General features: G+C 42.5%; 1 protein-coding gene and 1 long non-coding RNA gene across 6 annotated transcripts in view; one reads left to right on the top strand and one right to left on the bottom strand.

Moving 5' to 3' along the window:
• Positions 1-15,364, bottom strand: part of TMEM87B (transmembrane protein 87B) — a 100,530-nt gene extending 85,166 nt beyond the window's left edge. For all 4 annotated transcript variants that reach the window (XR_002825950.1, XM_004388852.2, XM_023742803.1 and 1 more), the window contains exons 1-2: positions 15,200-15,364; positions 9,767-9,827 (exon numbers count right to left, since the gene is read on the bottom strand). Coding sequence is in view for 3 of the 4 variants with exons in the window: in XM_004388852.2 (XP_004388909.1) it covers positions 9,767-9,827; positions 15,200-15,364 (226 nt within the window). In the remaining variant the exon portion in view is untranslated. The remainder of the gene's footprint in view (positions 1-9,766; positions 9,828-15,199) is intronic.
• The window catches only part of LOC111822854 (uncharacterized), a 16,240-nt gene continuing 6,733 nt past the window's right edge, over positions 15,358-24,864 (top strand). The window contains exon 1 of one of the 2 annotated variants that reach the window (XR_002825951.1): positions 15,358-15,487. This is a non-coding gene — a long non-coding RNA (uncharacterized LOC111822854). Of the gene's footprint in view, positions 15,488-15,646; positions 15,703-24,864 lie in introns of those variants that run through there. The other variant, XR_002825952.1, reaches the window with a different exon arrangement.

The raw sequence follows: 24,864 nt of genomic DNA, 5'->3' as shown, positions 1-24,864 counted from the left end.
AGTTTGAGAAGGGAGTGGGTTGACATGGTGTGGGGTTGTTAACCAATGTCATAAAACAATATGTGTACTACTGTTTCATAAGAAACTATTTGTTCTGTAAGCCTTCACCTGAAGTACAATAAAAGAATAAAAAAAAGAAAAGTGGGAATTAATTCAATTTTCCACACAATGCCTGATTTAAAAATATCTCCCAAAGAAAATGCCAAACCTACATGGCTCCTGGAATTCACTCATGTAGTCTACTAAACTTTTAAGGAAGAAACAGTACCAGAACGGTACAAACTATTTCAGAAAATAAAGTAGGAAATATTTCTCAACTGTTTTTATGAGGCTAGCATTATCCTGATAACACAAACAGATGAAGATATTGCAAGAAAACTACAAAGTAATATCCTTCATAGACAGAGACACAAAAATTCTTAGCAAAATATTAGAGAATAAATTTAGCAATATGTAAAAAGAATACTACACCATCGTTGTTTTTGTTAGGTGCCATCAACTCAGTTCGACTCATAGTGACCCTACATACAACAGAATGAAATGCTACCCGGTCTTGCACCATCCTCACAATTACCTATGAGTCAGAATCAACTCCATGGCAACAGGTTTTGGGTTTTTTGGAATAAATGGAAAAAATGACGAAGTAAAAGAGCTGAACAGAAGATTTCAAAGGGAAGTTTGTGAAGGCAAGGCACAGTATTATGATGAAATGTGCAAAGACCTTGAGTTAGAAAACCAAAAGGGTAAATCATGATCGTCATTTCTCAGGCTGAAAGAAGCGAAGAGGAAATTCAGGCCTTGAGTTGCAGTATAGAAAGATTCTATGAGCAAAAATTTGAATAATGCAGGAAGCATCAAAAACAGATGGAAGGAGAGCTGTAAACTTTCACCTAAAGCATAATTAAAAAAAAAAAAAAGATGGAACGAATATACAGAGTCACTGGACCAAAAAGAATGGCTGAAGTTCAACCATTTCAGGAGATACCATATGATCAAGAACCACTGGCACTAAAGGAAGAGGTTCAAGCTGCACTGAAGGCATTGAAAGGAAACAAAGTTCCAGAGATTAACAAATATCAATTGATATGTTAGTATCACTGTCTTGATTGTAGTCTACCATTAGGCTGATCCTTTAAAAATTAGATTTTGAAAAGTCAAATTCTGGGTCATATCACAACAGATCCAACTGAAATAAAAAGGATCATAACAGAATACTATGAAAAATTGCACTCCAACAAATTTGAAAACCTAGAGAAAATGGATAAATTTCTAGAAATACACTACCTATCTAAATGAACACAAAACGAGGTAAAAACTAAATAAACCCAAACAAGAGAAGAGAATGAAGAGGTAATAAAAAACTCCCAACAAAAAAAAGTCCTGGCCCGGACGGCTTCACTGGAGAATTCTACCAAACTTTCAGAAGAGTTAACACCACTACTACTAAAGGTATTTCAGAGTATAGAAAAGGAAGGAACACTTCCGAACTATGAAGCCAGTATAACCCTGATACCAAAGCCAAGCAAAGACACCACAAAAAAAGAAAATTACAGACCAATATCCCTCATGAACATAGATGCAAAAATCCTCAACACAATTCTAACCAATAGAATTCAACAGCATATCAAAAAAATAATTCTTCATGACCAAGTGGGATTCATACCAGGTATGCAGGAATGGTTCAACATGAGAAAAGCAATCAATGTAATCCATCCCATAAATAAAACAAAAGATAAGAACAACATGATCTTATCAATTGCTACAGAAACGGCATTTCACAAAGTCCAACAAACATTCATGATAAAAACTCTCAACAAAATAGGAATAGAAAGGAAATTCCTCTACATAATAAAGGGCATTTATAGAAAACCAATAGCCAACATCATTCTAAATGGAAAGAGACTGAAAGCATTCTGCTTGAGAACAGGAACCAGACAAGGATGCCCTTTATTACCACTCTTATTCAACATTCTGCTGGAGGTCCTAGCCAGAGCAATAAGAAAAGAAAAAGAAATAAAATGCATCCTCATTGGCAAGGAAGAAGTATCCCTATTCACAGCTGATATGATTTTACACACAGAGAACCCCCAAAGAATCCACAAGAAAACTAATAGAAGACTTCAGCAAAGCATCAAGATCAAAGATAAACACACAAAAATCAGTTGGAGACCTCCACACCAACAAAGAGAATGTCAAAAAGGAAATCATCAGATCAATACCCCCAAGAAGATAAAGTACTTAGGAATAAATCTAACCAGACACATGAAAGACCTACACCAAGCAAAAACTACAGAACACTATTGCAAGAAACCCAAAGGCTCTAATGCATGGCATAAACACAATACAAACCATAAGCAGTAATGCACAAGCACTAGAAGAGAGACTACATAACTGGGAGTTTCTAAAAATCAAACACTTAGGCTCATCAAAAGACTTCACCAAAAGAGTAAAAAGACAACCTACGGACTGGGAAAAAATTTTTGGCTATGACAAATCCAATCAGCATCTAATCTCTAAAATCTACAAGATACTGCAAAACCTCAACAACAAAAAGACAAATAACCCAATTGAAAAATGGGCAAAGGATATGAGCAGGCACTTCCCAAAGAAGATATTCAGGTGGCTAACAGACACATGAAGAAATGCTCACGATCATTAGCCATTAGAGAAATGCAGATCAAAACTACAATGAGATATCATCTCACCCCAACAAGGCTAGTATTAATCCAAAAAACACAAAGTAATAAATGCTGGAGAGTTGTGGAAAGACTGGAACACTTATACCACTGTTGGTGGGAATGTAAAATGGTGCAACCACTTTGGAAATCAATTTGGCGCTTCCTTTAAAAGCTAGAAATAGAAGTACCATACAATCCAGCTATCCTGCTCCTTGGAATATATCCTAGAGAAATAAGAGCCGTCACATGAATAGCTATACACACACCATGTTCACTGCAGCACTGCTCACAATAACAAAAAGACAGAAACAACCTAAGTGCCCCTCAATGGACCAATGGATAAACAAATTATGGTACATCCAATCAGTGGAATACTACACAATGATAAAGAACAACAATGAAGCTGTGAAACATCTTATAACATAGAGGAATTTGGAGGGCTTTATGCTGAGTGAATTTAGTCAGTCACAAAAGGACAAATATTGTGTAAGACCACTATTATAAGAACTCAAGAAAAGGTTTAAACACAGAAGACAACATTCTTTGATGGTTACCGAGGGTGGGGAGGAAGGGTGAGGGTTATTCACTAACTAGATAGTAGACAAGTATTATCTCAGGTGAAGGGAAGGACAACATACACTACAGGGGATGTCAGCACAACTGGACTAAACCAAAGCTAAGAAGTTTCCTGAATACAATCAAACACTCTGAGGGACAGACTAGCAGGGGTAGGTAGGGATATGGGGACCATGCTTTCAGGGGACATCTAGGTCAATTGGCATAACAAAGCTTATTAAGAAAATGTTCTGCATCCTACTTTGATGAGTGCCATCTGGGGTCTTAAAAGCTTGCAAACAGCCATCTAATATGCATCAATTGGTCCCAACCACCTGGAGTAAAGGAGAATGAACAACACCAAACACACAAGGAAACTATTAGCCCATGAGACAGAAAGGGCCACATAAACCAGAGACTCCATCAGCCTGAGACTAGAAGAACTGGATGGTGCCCGGCTACCACCAATGACTTCCATGACAGGGAACACAACGCAGAGTCCCTGATGGAGGAGGAGAAAGGTAGGGTGCAGAACTCAAATTCTAGTGAGAAGACCAGACTTAATGGTCTGACTGAGACTGGAGGAACCCCGGAAAGCATAGCCCCCGGATTCTCTATCAGCCCAGAACTAAAACAATTTCTGAGGCCAACTCTTCAGACAGGGATCGGACTGGACTGTGGGACATAAAGCGGTATTCATGACGAGTGTGCCTCTTAGCTCAAGTAGATACAAGAGACTAAATGCGCAGCTTCTGTCCGGAGGTGAGATGGGAAGGCAGAGAGGGTTAAGGTTGAACGGACATGGGGAATCAGGGGTGGAAAGAAGGAGTGTGCTGTCACAGTATGGGGAGAGCAATTAGGGTCACATAACAATGTATGTATAAATTTTTCTATCGGAGACTAACTTGAAATGTGAACTTCATCTAAATTACAACAATTAAAAAAAAATTACTAGGTGGGCTTAACAGCAGAATGGAAATGACAGTAGTCAGAATCAGTGAACTTGAAGATGGATCAATAACAATTATCTAATCCAAAGAACAGAAAGAAAAAAGATGGTCTAATATATATATAATTGGAATCCCAGAAGGGGAGGAAGAGAAGGAGGGGAGAGAAAGACAAAGATATAGAGGGAGAGAGAGAGACATAATAACTGAAGAAACAATGACCAAGATTTTTTGAAATCCAGCAAACACTATATATTTACAGATTTAAGAATCTCAGTGAACCCCAAGCAAGATAAACACACACACACACACACACACACACACATTCACACTCACTCACACCTGGACAAATCATAGCCAAACTGCAGAAAATAAAAAACAAAGATAAAATCTTAAAAGCGGTCAGAGAGAAATGTCATGTTGCAAAGAGGGAACAATGATTTGAAAGATCACTGACTACTCATCAGACATCATGGAGATCAGAAGACTAACTATGGAATAACATCTCTGAAGTATTAAAAGAAAAAAAACTTGTTATCTTAGTTTGCAAGTGCTGCTGTAACAGGGATACCACAAGCACATGGCCTTAATAAACAGAAATTTATTTTCTAACAGTTTAGGAGGCTAGAAGTCTAAATTCAGGGCACTAGCTCTAGGGGAAGACTTTCTCTCTCTGTTGGCTTTGGGGGAAGGTCTTTATCTCTTTTCAACTTTTAGTCCTCGGTTCCTTGGTGATCTTCATGTAGCATGGCATTTATCTTTCTCTTATCTGTGTCTAATTTTTATATCTCAAAAGTGATTGGGTTTAAGACACACCCTACACTGATAAGGCCTCATTAACATAACAAAGAAAACTCTATTCCCAAGTGGGATTATATCCACAGGTATGCTGTAGAAGAGAAAGGACATATAATCGGAAGCACTACTTTCTGGATAACCTCTATTGAAAAATGGTATCAGACAGCACACACTACAAGGGAAGTCAGCACAACTGGACTAAATCAAACCTAAGAAGTTTCCTGAATACAATCAAACACTTTGAGGGACAGACTAGCAGGGGTAGGGATCTGGGGACCATGCTTTCAGGGGACATCTAGGTCAACTGGCATAACAGAGCTTATTAAGAAAACATTCTGCATCCTACTTTGGTGAGTGGTATCTGGGGTCTTAAAAGCTTGCAAGTGGCCATCTAAGATGCATCAATTGGTCCCAACCAACTGGAGTAAAGGAGAATGAACAACACCAAAGACCAAAGTATTAGCCCAAGAGACAGAAAGGGCCACATAAACCAAAGACTGCATCAGCCTGAGACTAGAAGAACTAGATGGTGCCCGGCTACCACCAATGACTGTCCTGACAGGGAACACAATGGAGAGTCCCTGATGGAGGAGGAGAAAGGTGGGGTGAGAACTCAAATTCTAGTAAGAAGACCAGACTTAAAGGTCTGACTAAGACTGGAGGAACCCCGGAAAGCATGCTCCCGGATTCTCTATCAGCCCAGAACTGAAACAATTTCCGAGGCCAACTCTTCAGACAGGGATTGGACTGGACTGTGAGACATAAAGTGATACTCTTGAGGAGTGTGCCTCTTAGCTCAAGTAGATACAAGACACTGAACAGGCAGCTTCTTTCCAGAGGTGAGATGGGAAGGCAGAGGGGGTTAGGAGCTGGTTGAATGGACACTGGGAATCAGGGGTGGAAAGGAGGAGTGTGGTGTCACAGTGTGGGGAGAGTAATTAGGGTCACATAACAATGTATGCGTAAATTTTTGTATGGGAGACTAACTTGAAATGTAAACTTCATTTAAACTACAACAATAAAGAAAAAAAAAAGAAAAACAAGAAACCCAAAGAGACCTGCATAAGTGGAAAAACATTTACCATACTCACGGATAGGAAGACTCAACATTGTGAAAATGTCTATTCTACCCAAAACAATCTACAGATACAATGCAATCCCGATCCAAATTCAAACGGCATTTTTTAATGAGATGGAGAAACAAATCAATAACTTCATGTGGGAAGGGAAGAGGTCCTGGATAAGTAAAGCATTACTGAAGAAGAAGAACAAAGTGGGAAGCCTCACACTACCTGATTTTAGAACCTATTATACCGTCACAGTACTCATAACAGCCTGGTACTGTACAACAGACACAGAGATCAATGGAAGAGAATTGAGAACCCAGACATAAATCCAATCACCTATGAGCAGCTGATATTTGACAAAGGCCCAAAGTCCATTAAATGGGGAAAAGACAGTCTCTTTAACAAATGGTGCTGGCATAACTGGCTATACATCTGCAAAAAACTGAAACAAGACCCATACCTCACACCATACACAAAAACTAACTCAAAATGGATCAAAGAATGAATATAAAATCTAAACCAATAAAGATCACAAAAGGAAAAATAGGAACAATGCTAGGAGTCCTAATACATGACATAAACAGTATACAAACCATAACTAACAATGCACAAACCACAGAAGAGAAACTAGGTAACTGGGAGCTCCTAAAAATCAAACACTCATATTCATCAAAAGACTTCACCAAAAGAGTAAAAAGAACCTACACACTGGGAAAAAATTTTGGCTACGACATATCCGATCAGGGTCTAATCTCTAAAACCTACAAGATACTGCAACACCTCAACAACAGAAAGACAAATAATCCAATTAAAAAACGGGCAAAAAATATGAACAGGCACTTCACCAAAGAAGACATTCAGGCAGCCAGTAGACACATGAAGAAATGCTGATGATCATTAGCCATTAGAGAAATGCAAATCAAAAACTAAAATGAGATACCATCTCACCTGAAAAAGGCTGGCACTAATCTGAAAAACACAAAATAATAAATGTCGGAGAGGTTGTAGATAGACTGGAACTCTTACGCATCGCTGGTGGCAATGTAAAACGGTACAACCACTTTGGAAAACAATTTGGTGCTTCCTTAAAAAGCTAAAAACAGAAATACCATATGATCCAGCAATCCCACTCCTTGGAATATATCCTAGAGAAATAAGAGCCATCACACAAATAGATACATGTACACCCATGTTCACTGCAGCACTGTTCAAAATAGCAAAAAGACGGAAACAACCTAAATGTCCATCAACAGACGAATGAATAAACAAATTATGGTACATATACACAATGGAATACTATGCAACAATAAAGAATAATGAATCCACGAAACATCTCACAACATGGATGAATCTGGTGGGCATTATGCTGAGTGAAATTAGTCAGTCACAAAAGGACAAAAATTGTATGAGACTATTATAAGAACTCAAGAAAAGGTTTAAACAGAAAAAAGCATTCCTAGATGGTTACAAGCGTGGGGAGGGAGGGAGGAGGGAAATCACTAACTAGATAGTAGACAAGGATCAACTTCGGTGAAGGGAAGGACAACACACAATACAGGCGAAGTCAGCACAACTGGACTAAAGCAGAAGCTAAGAAGTTTCCTGGACACATCCAAACACTCTGAGAGACAGAGTTGCTGGGGCTGGAGCCTAGGGACTATAGTTTTGGGGGACATATAGGTCAACTGGCATAACAAAGTTTATTAAGAAAATGTTCTACATCCCACTTGGTGAGTGGCATCTGGGGTCTTAAAAGTTTGCAAGCAGCCATCTAAGACACATCAATTAGTCCCACCCCACTTGGAGCAAAGGAGACTGAAGAACACTAAAGACGCAAGGACTATATTAGCCCAAAGGACCAAAGGACCACATGAACCAGAGACTCCACCAGCCTGAGACCAGAAGAACAAGATGGTGCCCGGCTACCACCAACAACCACCCTGACAGGGAACACAAGAGAGAATCCTAGACAGAACAGGAGAAAAATGTAGAACGGAATTCAAATTCACGTAAAAACACCAGACTTAATGCTCTGACAGAGACTGGAGTATCCCCCAAATCCATGGCCCCTGGACGCACTGTTAACCCAGAACTGAAACCATTCCCGAGGTCCACTCTTCAGACAAAGATTAGATAGCACTATAAAACAAAAAATAATACACGTGAGGAATGTGTTTCTTCGTTCAATCAGATATACAAGACCAAATGGGCAGCTCTTGCCCAAAAGCAGGATGAGAAGGCAGGAAGGGCCAGGAACTGGTCGGATGGACACAGGAAACCCGGGATGGAAAGGGGGAGTGTGCTGTCACATTGTGGGGATTGCAACTAATGTTACAAAACAATATGTGTATAAATTTTCCTGTGAGAAATTAACTTGAGCTGTAAACGTTTACCTAAAACACAATAAAAATTAAAAAAAAAAAAATCAAATTGTGTGTTTTGTGGCCCACATTACTCTTTTTATCCATCTAACTTTTTTTGTCTATACCAGTCTGTGGTTTTTTAAAAATCCAGTTTGTCTAGACTTTGAGATATGAATTCATCAAAGCAGACAGATGCCAATATTCCTTTTCTCATCCACCTTGGACTTCAATTTCCTCTTACCAAGAACTTCCTTATCACCACTGATGATGTATGATATTGCAGAGCGACTCTGAACCACCCCTGCTTTCTAGCTGACGGCTGGACTGCTTCCCTCAGCAAAGACCCACACGCTGCAGAATGTCACCCATAGATGACCAAAGCACAGTGTGATCCACAGAGTACAGCTCTGGATCCTGGGGAAGCCAATTTGCTTCACCCAAAGAAAAACTGCTCTTTATCCCAAGACTTTAACCCTGGCAACCAACTCTCCAGGTCAAGTTAATAGAAACAGTAACAGTGAATATGATCTAGTATACCAAAAACCATTGCCATGGAGTCGATTCCGACTCATAACAACACTACAGGACAGAGTAGGACTGACCCATAGGGTTTCCAAGGCTGTAATCTTTACAGAAGCAGATTGCCACATCTTTCTCCCGCAGCTGGTGGGTTCAAACCACCGACCTTTCGTTTAGCAGCCAACCACTTAACCACTGTGCCACCAGGGCTCCTATGATTCAATATAGGCCCATTATAAATATTGAAAAATCTCAAGTTCTATGACTTGGTTGTCCTGTTAGATCAGTATTTACATAGAAGAGGCAGTCCCTACCTAACAAATACTTTCACTTTCATAAGCCCTAAGATACTAATTAAAATGTCAATGTCTAGCAATTTTTATTTCATACTATGGTATCACGTATATATAGAAAATTTTCAGGGGCATAAGAGGTTTATCATAATTACAGCATTTCACGTATTCATAAAAGGAATTTATCTAGTTTTAAAGTCTGGGATTCAGAGTCAAATTTCACAGAGGTTATATTCTTTTTTATGAAGCTTCCTTTATTGGACTTTAATTATAATTTTTATAGAATGATTCATATTTTATTTTCTGAGACAGGATCAGAAAAATCCATTCTTGCAAATAACTAAGTCTTGACTAAAACAAAAGAAAACTCTGAAATGTTAGAATCACTTAGAAACAAAACAGTTTATCATATGTAATATATATATTATATGTAATATTATACATAACATTAGTTTATACTAAATTAATATATTAGTTTATAATACATACATGATGTTGTTTATAATTTATTGTTACATTAGTACTGTATTAGTTTATTTTACTTACCAGAAAACTTGATTTCAGTAGAGTTAAACATAGTTTTCCTAAATATCAATGGTCCTGATTTCTAAAATGAAAAACAAAGAAATACAGAAAGAGCTTGTAAAAAAATTTCTCTGTTTAAAAGTATATATAGCTTTACCCTAGAAAATATATCATTCTAATCCTTACACTCTTCCCTATGACCAGGGTAATTATTTTTTAAAAAGGTAAATCTGACCTATCACTCACGTGCCTGTCTACTCTCTGCAGTTGATGTGAGGGTCAGGAGTGCTCCTGCCTCTGGTGATCTCCGCCAGGGGACAGACAGACATGAGGTAAGGGCTGCTGCCATCATGCAATTTGTGCTGCTCAGATGTGATATGAGCTGTCTGTGTATTTGCATGTTGTTCTCTTAGGAGCAACAGGAATGTTCTTTTGATAAGACAACTATCTCCCTCTGAAAACTGTTATGGTTTACCACTGCACTTAAAATAAACCAAAATTCTTCCTGTAGCCTAGACAACCCTGAATAATCAAGACCTGCCCACCTCTCTAGCAATTTTCTTGCAGTTCCTCAGGAAAGATGTGGCAGTCTGCTTCTGTAAAGATTTACAACCTTGGAAATCCTATGGGGCAGTTCTACTTTGTCCTGTACAGTCACTACGAGTCGGAATCAACTCAGTGGTAGTGGGTTTAGTTTTCTGGGGTTTTCCTCAGGACCTTAGTGGATGTCTTAGTTATCTAGTGCCGTTATAACAGAAATATCACAAGTGGATGGCTTTAACAAACAGAAGTTTATTCTCTCACAGCTTAAGAGGCTAGAGGTCCGAATTCAGGGCACTAGCTCTAGGAGAAGGCTTTCTCTCTGTCAGCTCTAGGGGAAGACCTTTGTTTCCTTTCAACATCTGCGAGTCCGTGGTTCTTTTAAGATCTCCATGTGTCTTGGCATCAATCTTCCCCTGGGTCTAGGAGATTCTCGGCACAGGGGTCCAAAGGAAGCACTCTGCTACCAGCATTTCTTTCTTAGTGGTAGTGAGGTCGCTCCCCTCTCTGCTCACTTTTCTCTCTTTTCATCTCTTGTAAGATAAAAGGTGTGGCTCAAGCAAGGGTGTGTGTGACTTGAGTAAGAGTGTGATGAGTCATACCCTCCTGTAAGGCTGTAACTCAAGATACACACCACACTGATCCTGCCTCATTAACATACAGAGATCAGGATTTATAACACATCACAAAATGGAGGATAATTATAGCAGATCACAAAATGGAGGATAACCACACAATATTGGGAATCATGGCCTAGCTAAGTTGACATCTATTTTGGTGGGACACAATTCAAATCATGACAACTGTCAAGGTGAAAACTTACTTTAAAACTCTTTCCTCTTAGATTAGTCCAAAGGACTAATGGTCCACAACTACCACAACTTCTACCAGGCTCCGCCCAGAACAACTAGATAGTGCCCGGTTACCACCACTGAGTGCTTTGACAGGGATCACGATAGAGGGTCCCAGAGAGAGGAGGAGAAAAATGTAGAACAAAACTCAAATTCACACACACACACACACAAGAAGACTAGGCTTGCCGGTCTCACAGAGACTGGAGAAACCCTGAGAGTATGGGCCTTGGACACCCTTTTAACTCAGTACTGAAGTCACTCCTGAGGTTCGCCCATCAGCCAAAGATTGGACAGGTCCATAGGGCCAACAAAAACACATGTGAGGAACGTGCTTCATAGTTCAATCATGTACACGAGACTAACGTGCACACCACTCCAAAAGCAAAGATGAGAAGGCAGGAAGGGACAGGAAAACTGAATAAACGCAAATAGGGAGCCTGGGGTGGAGAAGTGGAGAGTGTTGACACATCGTGGGGTTGGCAACAAATGTGACAAAACAATTTGTGTATTAACTGTTTAACAAGAAACTAATTTGCTCTGTACACATTCACCTAAAGCACAATTGAAAAATAAAAACAACTCTTTCCTCTTACTCTTCACCTAGTTAATTCCTTCTTACCCTTCAAAGCCCAGCTCAAAAATCCCTTCCTCAGGAAGTCTTCTGTGATGGCCCACACCAGGCTAGGCTTTCCTTTATATGGCCTCCAATACCCATTCTTCTTCATAACCCTTACCACAGTTGAAATTACATGATTGATAGCTATTTAATGTCTGCCCTGCCCAAGAATAAAAATCCTGTGAGAAGAGATTGTGTTAAATGAATGAGTGATTAGGATTTAAAGAAAAACGGACAAGACAAGTCAGTCTTTCTTAGTAACCTCTTGCCCTTTTCTACACAGTTTCAAAAGTAACAATAAAATCCCCAGCCCAGATCCCTCCTCTGAGCTCCAGACCCACATACCCAACTGCCTAATGGACATGTTAACCTGCCCCCAAACCATACACATCCCTCTCTGCTCCTCACCATCTCTTCCTATACTGTCTACCTTAGTTGAAGCTGACACTAATCCAGTCACCTAAGCCATAACTCCTTTCAATCCCTCACCTCTACCGCCCAACACAACTACTTTATCGCACAAACACTTCACAAATTTAGTCTTCCTCTCCATCCCTGCCACCACTGCCCGAATTCAGGAATTCAACACTTCCTGCCTAGACTTCTGCAATAGCTTAACTGGAACCTCTGCCTCCAGACTTAAGCTAAATAGTTAATCCTTAGGTAGCAGCCAGAGTGGTTATCAGCATTTATGTCTAAAACCCTTAAATGGCTCTCCCACATTCATACCTAAAAGTAGCTACTGGTGGACTGGGGGCCTAATCAAATGTACAAAAGGATTTATTTGGCCCACAAGGAGCCTTTCTTTAAAGTTTTTAATTAGTTGACCACATTTAAAATTTGCATTTCACATAATAAAAATATGGACTCTAACTTCACTTCAAAAAAACAAGAAGACCTGGCGATTCTGTGCCTACACTGCCACATGGTATCCACCAGTTGGAGCTGAATGGTAGCTGCCCTATTCAGAAAAGGCATGCACTCTATAATCCACCACATTCCCCACCACCCCCTCCTGTCCTAAACCTAGCTCACTTCAACCACTGACATGACTTGTTGGCCCCTGCAGGTCCTGGAGTTTGAGACTCCTGGCCTCAGGCTCAAGGTCAAGTTCAAGCATGGAAGGATTCTGGTAACCTGAGTCCCTTCTAACACCCCCACCACCTGTTTCATTCGGCAGAAACACCAGGAGTTTCCCGCACTCTGTGGTGGTGGCTATGCTCTACTCCTCCTTCTTCACCAAGGTAATACCTACTCATCTTTTAAGACCAGGTCAGACACCGCCTCCAAAAAGCAGGGTTAGGTGACTCCCTTCTATGTTCCAGTAATATCCCAAGTATGCCACCATATATGAGAGGATTATCTGCTCATGAATCTGTCCTCCCTACTATCACGTGAGCTTTCTGAGAGAAGGGACTGCGTTAAATTTATCTTTGCAACACTGTCATGGTTTGAATTATGTCCCCCCAAAAAATGTGTGTATCAATTTGGCTAGGCCATGATTCCCGGTACTGCGTGATTTTCCTGTATGTTGTAAACCTGCCTCTATGTTAATGAGGGAGGATGGGTGGCAGTTGTGTTATTAAGGCAGGACCTGATCTACAAGACTGGATTGTGTCCTGAGGCAATCTCTTGAGATATAAAAGACAGAAGTGAGCAGTGAGACGGGGACCTCATACCATCAAGAAAGCAGTGCCGGGAGCAGAGCGCATCCTTTGGACCGGGGTCCCTGCGCCGAGAAGCTCCTAGTCTGGGGGAACACTGATGAGAAGGCTGAGAGAGAGAAAGCCTTCCCCTGGAGCTGACACCTTGAATTTGGACTTTTAGCCTACTTTGACTATGAGGAAATAAACTTCTCTTCATTAAAACCATCCACTTGTGGTATTTCTGTTGTAGCAGCACTAGACGACTAAGACAAACACCAATGACCAGTCTAGGGCATAGCACACAGTAGGTGCGTAAACTGTTTGCTGAATTTTACTATAAAAAGAACCATTTATTGACAGACTTATCCTCTCATGCTCTGAAGGACAACTTCTAACAACCTGAAATGGGGAAAAATGAGGGTACTCTTTGTAAAGGAGGACTTTATAAACCGTTACAGGTCAGAGTCACATAAGAATAAGTTAGGCTGACTAAAGATTATGCAGAACCCAAGGAACAAACTTCTCTTCCTCATGTGCAGGAAGTAAGGTCATTCTTCTCCCTGTTCTTTGGATCCACACAATCTCAATTATACTTGGCCAAGATTCTTATAGATATGCTCAAGTAGTCTAACAATCTGCACACAGCTGACTTATTCTCTCATCATCTGACACAGTTTATTACCTTGCTCATTCACTATAGAAGTAGATGGAAACCATGAGTGTAGTTCACTGGGCTTTACTTTATACTGGTCAAATACATTCAATAACGAAGCTATGCAGGCTATATCACTGTGCACAAAATAGACTAACCACAAAACAGAAGGTTTACTGGAAGAAATGACTGCACTATGCCTGAAAGATTCTGAAAGATACCCAGTTTTGTTCCTCTGTGTAGCTTTTGTGTTGTAGGAAGTATTTGCAGCTTCTGGTTATTTTTTTTCTGCTCGAGGAAATCAAAATATGTTTCACCTGTAGAACTTGGACATGCATGTAAAAAACAGTCATCCCAAACATGGAGCTGAGTTTGAGTCATCTAACCCAAGAAAAACTGAAGATAATGCCTCTCCCCAACTTCCTGTTTCTATCTAGACTTTCCATAATTCTATCCCTGCATCCCTCTCACTTCATCTCATCTCACTACTGAATGCCAAGTTCCCAAATGGCCTGCCCTGAAAAGGAAGCATTTCACCAACTCATCCCTCCAGACTCACCTTCCAAACACTTCTTAATCACCCCACCTCCACACACACAATCCTGGAACTCTGATAAACAGCTGCAGGAAATTTGGGAACCCAAAAAGAGGGAAAAAAGGATGGATGACTATTCCATGTTCCTTCCTCATTTAAAAAAAAAAAAAAAAAGCGGAATTGGCGCTAAGTTTATGCCGAAATTGAAGCCGCAGAAAATTCTTCTTGTGGCCTCGGGAACGTGCTCCACCCCGGAAGGATAAGGGGTCGAGCCCCAAAGATGCTGCCAGGAGTGCCGAGAGATTCGGGGCTCAGGTCTGAATAAACAAGGCCCTGATACAGGGCAGAGCGAGAGGCCAGTGCTTCCGGAAATGTAATCCTCATGAACAATAACAGCGCTTAGATGGGAGAGCTGTCCCCATGCACAAAAAACCGCTCATAACAGAGAAAAGGCCCGGAAGCGTATGAGCAGATCCAGAGATGGCCCGGCGGGGACCCGACGAACAAGCCTGGGGCCGGGCTCGCGGGGCTGAACACGTGGAACCCAGACAGCCGCCCGAGAACCCGAAGGGCCCCAGACGCACCCCGCCTCGGTTCCGACACCCACTTACATCGTTGACCGTCTTTGCCCAGAGCCCGAGCTCGGGGACGGCGTCCACAGCCGCCGGGGCCCAGCACAGTAGACACAGGGCTACATGCAGCAGCGGAACCTCGGCGGGAAAACACGAGCGGCGGCGGGGCAGGAAAAAGGCCCAGGCGCGGCAGGCGGCGGACATCTTTAACGCAGAAGCCGCACCCAGTGCCCCGCGACCCCGGCCACGCCCAGAGCTCCGCCCCTTGTGGAGCTCCGCCCCCGAGAGGCTGCTCCCAGCCAGAAGGCTGGGGCTTCTCTTGAGAAGGTGGGTTTGGGCTGCGGAGGAGGGCCGTGGGCCCGGGCTGCGGAGGAGGGGCGTGGGCCCGGGCTGCGGAGGAGGGCCGTGGGCGCGGGCTGCGGAGGAGGGCCGTGGGCGCGGGCTGCGGAGGAGGGCCGTGGGCCCGGGCGAGGGGCCTAAGCGAAGGACAAGGCTTGGGACTGAGAAGCGGGGCCGGAGCCTGGGAAGTGGAATGTTAGCTGGTAGGTGGTCTCAGGACGTGGAGGCGGGTTCAGGGCCTGGCCCAGTGAAACACAGTGACGGCGAGGGCGGAACGTGGAAGCGAGGATCAGGCCTGGGAAGCCCTGGGAAGCGGGGCGGAGCGGGGCGGGGCGCGGAGACCCGGCGGGCCTGAGGCGGAAGCCGCGGGTCCCTGGCCCCGAACCGCCGCGTTTGCAACCGTGGTGAAGGATGTGTGGGCTAAAGTTCTGCTTCCAGTATCTCCGTTTCTTGCATCCTGTGTACTACCCCTGCCCAAACCCTACAGCTCTGGCGAAACAAACTGTTGTTTAAATACGTGGGAAGTATTTTGAGGCCACTGCCAGTTGAACACAAGTCATTGTGTTGTGGGGATAGTGTCAGTAGGACAGTTAAGTTTTTAGACCAAATACAGTTGCCAGATTGCTAAAAATTCAGAGGAGCAGGGCTGGGGTCGTTATCGTGTGCCTCCCACGGCATTTTCTACTATGGAAGCTGAAGAAATGTCTTGCTGTCAAAGAGAACTACCTCATTCATTATCAAATGTAAATAATGTCCAGAGGGCGAATACAATCCCGGACTAATTGTAATTAACGTAAAATAGAATCGATTTATAGTCATGAGGCTCTGACTGTCCTACCAAAAACCCTAATCATTCATTCAATCAAAAATTTTTGAGGGCCTACTATGTACTGGCGCCACTGGGTGGCTCAGTTTTAAAGGCTGGCAGTTCCAACCTACTCCACGCTGCTGCGGACGAAAGGCCTGGCGATCTTCCGTAAAGATCACAGCCAAGAAAACCTTATGGAGCATGTAACACATGGGGTCACCATGAGTTGTTACCAACTCCACGGCAACGTGTTTAGTATGTACTAGAGATTGCAAGTGCCTTCGTACCTTTCCAAGCAAGGTAGGGGTACACTATGTCACAGAATCACACAGGAACATTCACCACAGATTGGGAGGTTAGTCATGTAGGAGAAGAAGAGGACGAGAGATGACATTTAAGTCCTGAAGGGTTAAAGGTGAGTTAGTTATGTGTTGGAGCGAGGGGCAGGTTTGAATGTGTTCTAGTTAGACAGCATAGTCTGTGTAAGGGCCTGGAGGAACTGAGCCATCTCCCAGATGACTGCAGAGTGGTATGAAATCGGAAGTGGCAAGACTTGCTGTTGTTGTCAGGTGCTGTTGAGTCGGTTCCGACTCATAGCGACCGTATGTACAACAGAGCAAAACACTGCCTGGTCCTGTACCATCTTCACAATTGTTGCAATGTATGAGCCCATTGTTGCTGCCACTATATCAGTCTATCTCCGTAAGGGTCTTCCTCTTTTTCGCTGACCCTCTAATAAGCACGATGTCCTTCTCCAGGGACTGGTCCCTCCTGATAACATGTCCAAAATACATGAGACAAAGTCTTGCCGTCATCACTTCTAAGGATTGTTCTGGCTGTACTTCTTCCAAGACAGATTTGTTTGTTCTTCCAGCAGTCCATGGTATATTCAATATTCTTCACCAACACCATAATTCAAAGGCATCAATTCTTGTTTGGTCTTCTTTATTCATTGTCCAGGTTTCACATGCATATGAGGTGATTGAAAACACCATGGCTTGAGTCAAGTGCACTTAGTCCTCAAAGTGACATCTTTGCTTTTGAACACTTTAAAGAGGTCTTTTGCAGCCGATTTGCTCAATGCAATGTGTCGTTTGATTTCTTGACTGCTGCTTCCATGGGTGTTGATTGTGGATCCAAGTAAAATGAAATCCTTGACAACTTCATTCTTTTCTCCATTTATCATGATGTTGCTTATTGGTCCAGTTGTGAGGTGTTTTTTTTTTTTTTATGTTAAGGTATAATCCATACTGAAGGTTGTGGTCTTTGATCTCATCAGTAAGTGCTTCAAGTCCTCTTCACTTTCAGCAAGCCAGGTTGTGTCATGTGCATATCGTAGGTTGTTAACGAGTCTTCCTCCAATCCTGATGCTGTGTTCTTCATATAGTCCTACTTCTCAGATTATTTGCTTAGCATACAGATTGAATAAGTATGGTGAAAGATACAACCCTGACACACACCTTTCCTGATTTTAAACCATGCAGTATCCACTTGTTCTGTTCAAACAACTGCTTCTTGGTCTATGCACAGGTTCTGCATGAGCAAGTGTTGTAGAATTCCCATTCTTCACAGTGTTTTCCATAATTTGTTATAATCCACATAGTTGAATGCCTTTGCATAGTCAGTAAAACACAGGTAAACATCTTTCTGGCAAGACTGGGGATATGTAAATGATGTCAGAGCATACAGGCCCTCTTAGCCACATCAGGAAGATGGTGCTTTAGTGTAAGAACATCGGAGAGGCAATGGTGGTTTTTAAGCAAGGAGGATGCTGTTACCAGAAAGATCATTATGGCTGTCCTGTATTAAGATGGATAGTGGGATGATTAGTTAAGAAATTGTTACAATAATTCAGAGATGATGGCCTCACCCACAGAAGCAGCCATAGGGATGGAAATTTAGATGGATTCCAGAGACATGGGAATAGAGATTTTAAATGAAAAAGCCTTGATTATTGATTAGATATTGGGGCTTAGATAGGAGAGGAGTTGGGGCTGGTACCCACATTTCTGGCTGGAATAACTGAAATATGGAATACCAAGAGGAAGAGCAAGCTTGAACAAGTTAACTCCAAGCTGCCTTTGGAATGTCCAATAAAGCCATCAAGTGGACAGATCAATACATGACTTTGATGTCAGAAAAAGCAACTGGGGCTTTGGGATCATCTGCATGCAGATGAAGACTGAAGCCACGGGAGAGGGTGAGACTGCCTAGGGAGACCAGGATGGGGAAGGATGGAGCACTGGAAGCTGAATCCTGAAGAACAAATTATCACAGAAAGTCCCAGGATCTTAACCTTGGCTGCACAGGGAGTCGTTGAGGAGCTTTACAAAATACCCAAGGCACTAATTTTGAAAAGATGGTGGCAGTGGAGATGATGTAGTTTTTAAAATCTACTGTTGTTGTTGTGTGCTGTCAAGTCAACTCCAACTCATACTGACCCTATAGGACACAGTAGAACTGCCCCATAGAGTTTTCAAGGGTGTAATCTTTATGGAAGCAGATTGCCAGTCTTTCTCCTGTGAAGCGGCTAATGGGTTCAAACTGCCAACTTTTCAGTTAGCAGCTGAGTGCTTAACCACTGCACCACCAGAGCTCCTTTATCTACCTGAATACTCCCATAATCCCCCGCTATGATAGAGTAACCAAAAGACCAAAAGCGACATGCATAATACAGCCAGGACAAAGTATACCCATCAAACCCCAAATACAAGTGGATGGTAGCAGCATCTGAACAGGAGGAAACAATGGGATCTGAGCACAGGACAACCCATATCCCATCAGGTACTCATTGAAATTCCAAGAATAGTAGAGCAGAGAGGGGGCTCTGCAGGATCCAATTCAGAGGTGAGGGCAAAGGGACCATGAGAAAATATCTGATGCAGCTGGAGGAATCTGTATCGTACGAATTCTTAAAACTAACAAAAGGAAGCTTGCATCCAAAATAAAGTCTCATAGTAAAGAGAAACTGTTGCAAGCAGAATTCAAATTCAGTAAGGCATAAACAATGAGAGAGGGAAGAGATGGCTCAGATAAAAGTGGGTGATGTGAACAGAGCCTGGATATCTGAGCAAGTTCAAGGCCATTTTTTATAAGTATCTCATAAAAACAAGAGGAGCTCTAGAGCATGAGGTTAGAAAAGTTACTTAGTTCAGAACTTCCTCTTTAAAGTTCAGGAAAACTAATTCCATATTAAGATGAACTATAGTAAAATTACTATGCATATGAAATTATTATAAGATAAAAGAAAATATGGAGCAGAATACAACCTATCTTAGACTGGGTTCTCTAGAGAAGCAAAACCAGTGAAGCTTATACTTATGTGTGTATATATATACATGTATATATATAGAGAGAGTTATCTCAAGGAAATGGCTCACGCAGTTGTACAGGCTGGCAAGTCTCAAGTCTGTGGGTCAGGTATCAGGCTGGAGGCTTCTCCTGGCTCACATAGCTGCAGGGGCTGAAAAATCCCAAGATCGGCAGGTAAGGTGGCAGACTGCTGGCTCACAGGCTGCAGAGGCTGACAAATCCCAAGATCAGCAGGCAATACAGCAGACCGCTGACTCAAGTCCCAAGAACAGGAGGTTAGATGATGATGCGCTGGAGCAGGATCCAGAGTGAGCAAAAGCCAGAGAGCTTTGCCAGAATGTCCATATATGTTGGATGCAGGCCACACCCCTGAGGAAACTCACTTTATAAGTGATAGGCTGATTACATCATGGAAGTGATTACATTATGTCACAAAATGGAATATAACTACATTATTACATAATTGCCAAACTATATCATTACATCACCGCTAGATCACTGAGATTCATGGCCCAGCCAGGCTGACACATAGCATCAGCATAACACAGGTTGTTAATGAGTCTTCCTCCGATCCTGATGCCGCGTTCTTCATATAGTCCAGCTTCTCAGATTACTTGCTCAGCATACAAATTGAATAAGTATGGTGAAAGGATACAAAGCTGATGCAAATCTTTTCTGATTTTTAAACCACACAGTATCGCCTTGTTCCGTTCAAATGACTGCGTCTTGGTCTATGTACAGGTTACTCATAACAATTACAGTCCTCATTTTGGCAACTAGTCACATGGTCATAACTGGTCTTTAGAACTACCTTCTTCAACCACCCATTCCATTTTCCCTTTGCCCTCAGCAAGCACCTCACTGATCATGGTTCTTTGCCTGGTGGAGTGACCCAAGCCTTCATTCCTGAAGGGTCTGGGCCATTAGTAATTATATTGGAATTGGGTTGCTGTAGTTTTCCAATGACTTATTCACAGGGCACTGTAGTACTAAGAAACGTCCTAAGGGATCTCCTGTATTCCAGACATGCTCTTCCTTAACTCCATAGTGTAACATCAATCCTATTTCCCCTTGATAATCAGGGTGAGTCACACAGGCCAATACAGTATCTCCCTTCTTTACCTGCTGATCCGGAGGCATGAGGAGCCAACCAAATGTGGCCAGGTGGCATTCTTCTTTTTAATCTATTTATTTATTTATTGTTGTGCTTTAAGTGAAAGTTTACTATTCATGTTAGCCTCTCATACAAAAATTTATACATACATTGTCTTGTGACCCTAGTTGCTCTCCCTGTACCATGACAGCACACTCTTCCTTTTTACCCCTGATTTCCCCTGTCTATTCAACCAGCTCCTGACCCTGTCTGCCTTCTCATCTCTCCTCTGGACAGGACCTGCCCATTTAGTCTCATGTATCTACTTGAGCTAAGAAGCACACTCTTCAAGAGTATCATTTTACAACCCATAGTCCAGTCTAATCTTTGTCTGAAGAGTTGACCTCGAGAATGGTTTTAGTTTTGGGCTAACAGAGAGTCTGGGGGCCATGTCTTCTGGGGTCCCTCCAGTCTCAATCAAACCATTAAGTCTGGTCTTTTAACTAGAAATTGAGTTCTGCACTGCAGTTTGCTCCTGCTCTGTCAGGGACTCTCTGTTGTGATCCCTGTCAGGGCGGTCATTGGTGGTAGCCAGGCATCATCTTGTTCTTCCGGTCTTGGGCTGATGAAGTCTCTGGTTTATGTGGCCCTTTTGTCTCTTGGGCTAATACTTCCCTTGTGTCTTTGGTGTTCTTCATTCTCCTTTACTCCAGGTGGGTTGGGACCAACTGATGCATCTTAGATGGCCGCTCACTAGCTTTTAAGACCCCCAGACGCCACTCACCAAAGTGGGATGCAGAACATTTTCTTAATAAACCCTGTTATACCACTTGAAACCCTGGTCCCCAGACCTCCCCCCCTGCTACTCTGTCCATGAAAGTGTTTGGATGTATTCAGAAAACTTCTTACCTTTTGTTTAGTCCAGTTGTGCTGACTTCCCCTGTAGTGTGTGCTGTCCTTCCCTTCACCTAAGATAATTCTTGACTACTACCTAGTTAGTGAATACCCCTCTCCCTCCCTCCCCACCTTCATAACCATCAAAGAATGTTGTCTTCTGTGTTTAAACCTTTTCTTGAGTTCTTATAATAGTGGTCTCATACAGTATTTGTCCTTTTGAGACTGACTAAATTCACTCAGCATAATACCTTCCAGATTCCTCCAAGTTATAAGATGTTTCATGGATTCATCATTGTTCTTTATCGTTGTGTAGTATTCCATTGTGTGAATGTACCATAATTTGTTTATCTATTCGTCTGTTGACGGGCACCTAGGTTGTTTCCATCTTTTTGCTATCGTGAACAGTGCTGCAGTGAACATGGCTGTGTGTAGTCAGGTGGCATTCTTAACTTCCAGTTCAACTGAATCATTTTGTCTCCTGGTGGGAGCATTCCTCCCTTTGGAAATAATACCTTTAGATCCACAGAGCATAGCGTTGTGGGGACAGGAGGTAAGATTTTTGCAAGTGGGTAACTAGGGGTAGTATTGAGTGGTGCCACTCCCATTTCCACCCCTTGATTCCTGGACCTATGAATCCTGGCTACGGGAAAAATAGCACCATATATTGGACACTGGTTTAGAGCTTATATAGCCTCCTGGAGAATATTGCCCCAACCCTGAAAGGTATTGCCAACTAACTGGTGCCATAATTGTGTCTTTAGAAGTCCATTCCATCATTCTACCAAACCATCTGCTTCAGAATGATGGGGAACATAGTAAGACCAGTGAATTCCATAAGCATGAGCCCATTGCTACACTTCATTTGCTATAAAGTGAGTCCCTTGATCTGAGGCAATGCTGTATGGGATAAAATGACAGTGGATAAGGCATTCAGTAAGTCCACAGATGGTAGTTTTGGCAGGAGCATTGCATGCAAGGAAGGCAAATCTGTATCCAGTGTAAGTGTCTATTCTAGTAAGGATGAAACACTGACCTTTCAATGATGGAAGCAGTCCAATGCAATCAACCTGCCACCAAGTTGCTGGCTCATCCCCTCAAAGAATGGTGCCACATTGGGGACTAAGTGTTGGTCTCTGCTACTGGAAGACTGGGCACTCAGCAGTGGCTATAGGTAAGTAGCCCTTGGTTAGTGGAAGTCCATGTTGCTGAGCCCAGGCATAACCTCCATTCCTGCCACCGCAATGGCACTTTGTTCATGAGCCCATTGTGCAATGACAGGAGTGGCTGGAGAAAGAGAATGACTAGTTACCATGGAACACGTCATCCTATTCACTTGATTGTTAAAATCCTCCTCGGCTGAGGTCACCCTTTAGTGAGCATTCACATGAGACACAAATATCTTCACTTCTTTGGCCCATTCAAAGAGGTCTATCCACATACCTCTTCCCATACCGTCTTGTTTCCAATTTTCCAATCACGTTCCTTCTAACTCTCTCACCGTCCAGCCAAATCGTCCGCAGCCCATGAATCAATACCAGTCACACATATGGCCACTGCATGAAGGTGCACTGCATGAAGTTTTGCTCCTTGGGAGGATTTCCTTTCACCACTGTCTTTCAGGGAGATCCCAGAAAGGGGATGTAGTGCTGTCACTGTCTATTTTTGAGTGATGCCTTGTATATTGCACAGAGCCATCTGTAAACAAGGCACAAGTTTTCTCTTCCTCAGTCAATTGATCGTAAGGAACTCCCCATAGGCACAAACTGAGAAAGGCAGGTAATGTGATAGGAGTGGATATCATGGGCATTTGGGCTACTTCCTCATGCAACTTACTTGTGCCTTCAGGTCCTGCTTAAGCCCTATCCCGAATAGAGTACTTCAATTTAATGATGGATTGCTGCTGTGCACATCCAACTTTATGGCTCTGTGGGTCAGACAACACCCAGCTCATGATGGGCAGCTCAGGCCTCATGATGACTTAGTGGCCCATGGTTGAGGGTTCAGTCTCTGCTAAAGCCCAGTAACAAGCCAAAAGCTGTTTCTCAAAAGGAGAGTAGTTATCTGCAGAGGATGGTAGGACTTTGCTCCAAAACCTAAGGGTCTGCACTGTGGTTCACCAATAGCAGGCTGCCAAAGACTCCAAACAGCATCTCTATGGCCACTTCAGGCACCATTATATCAGCTGGATCATACGGCCCAGCAGCCTGGGCCTGTTGTAGAGCCTTCCCTTGTTCCCGGCCCCACTCAAAACCAGCAGCTTTTTGAGTCACTTGATAAATATGCCAAAGTAGCACACCCAGATGAGGAATAAGTTGCCTCCGTAATCCAAAGAAACCCACTAGGCATTGTGCCTCCTTTTTAGTTGTGGGGCCAGATGCAGTAACTTATCCTTCATTTTACAAGGAATATCTCGACATGCCCCATACCACTGGCCCCCTAGAAATTGCACCGAGGTGAAAGGTACCTGAATTTTTGTTGGATTAATTTCTCACCCTCTAGCACACAAATGTTTTACCAATAAGTCCAGAGTCATTGACATTTCTTCCTTCCTAGGTTCAATCAGCATAATGTCGTCAATGTAATGGACCAGTGTGATGTCTTGTGGAAGGGAAAGGCGATCAAAGTCCCTGCAGACTAAATTGTGACATAGGCCTGGAAAGTTGATATGTCACTGAGGTGGGATAGTGAAGGTATATTGCTGGCCCTGTCAACTGAAGGTGAACTGCTTTTGGTGTTCCTTTGTAACCAGAATCAAGAAAAAGGCATTGGCCAGGTCAATAGCTGCATACCAGGTACAGGAGATGCATTAATTTTCTCAAGCAATGAAACCACTTCTGGAACAGTAGCTGCAATTGGAGTCAACACCTGGTTAATTTTTTTTTGAATTTTTTTATTGTACTTTAGATGAAGGTTTACAGAAAAAAAAGTTTCTCATTAAACAGTTAGTACATATACTGTTTTATGACAATGGTTAACAAAACCACGACATGTCAACACTGTCCCTTCCCAAACTTGGGTTCCCTATTACCAACTTTCCTGTCCTCTCCTGCCTTCTAGTCCTTGTCCCTGGACTGCTGTTCCCCATTGGTCTCGTTTTGTTTTATGGGGCTGTCTAATCTTTGGCTGAATGGTGAACCTTGGGGGTGACTTCATTACTGAGCTGAAAGGGTGTCTGAGGGCCATACTCTTGGTGTTTCTCCAGTCTGTCAGGCCAGTAAGTCTGGTCTTTTTTTGTGAGTTAGAATTTTGTTCTAC

The sequence above is a fragment of the Trichechus manatus genome, unplaced genomic scaffold, assembly GCF_000243295.1.
Source record: "Trichechus manatus latirostris isolate Lorelei unplaced genomic scaffold, TriManLat1.0 scaffold00219, whole genome shotgun sequence".
Classification (NCBI taxonomy): Eukaryota; Metazoa; Chordata; class Mammalia; order Sirenia; family Trichechidae; genus Trichechus; species Trichechus manatus.
The sequence above is the reverse complement of the archived record's forward strand: the minus strand, read 5'-3'. Positions and strand labels throughout refer to the sequence as shown.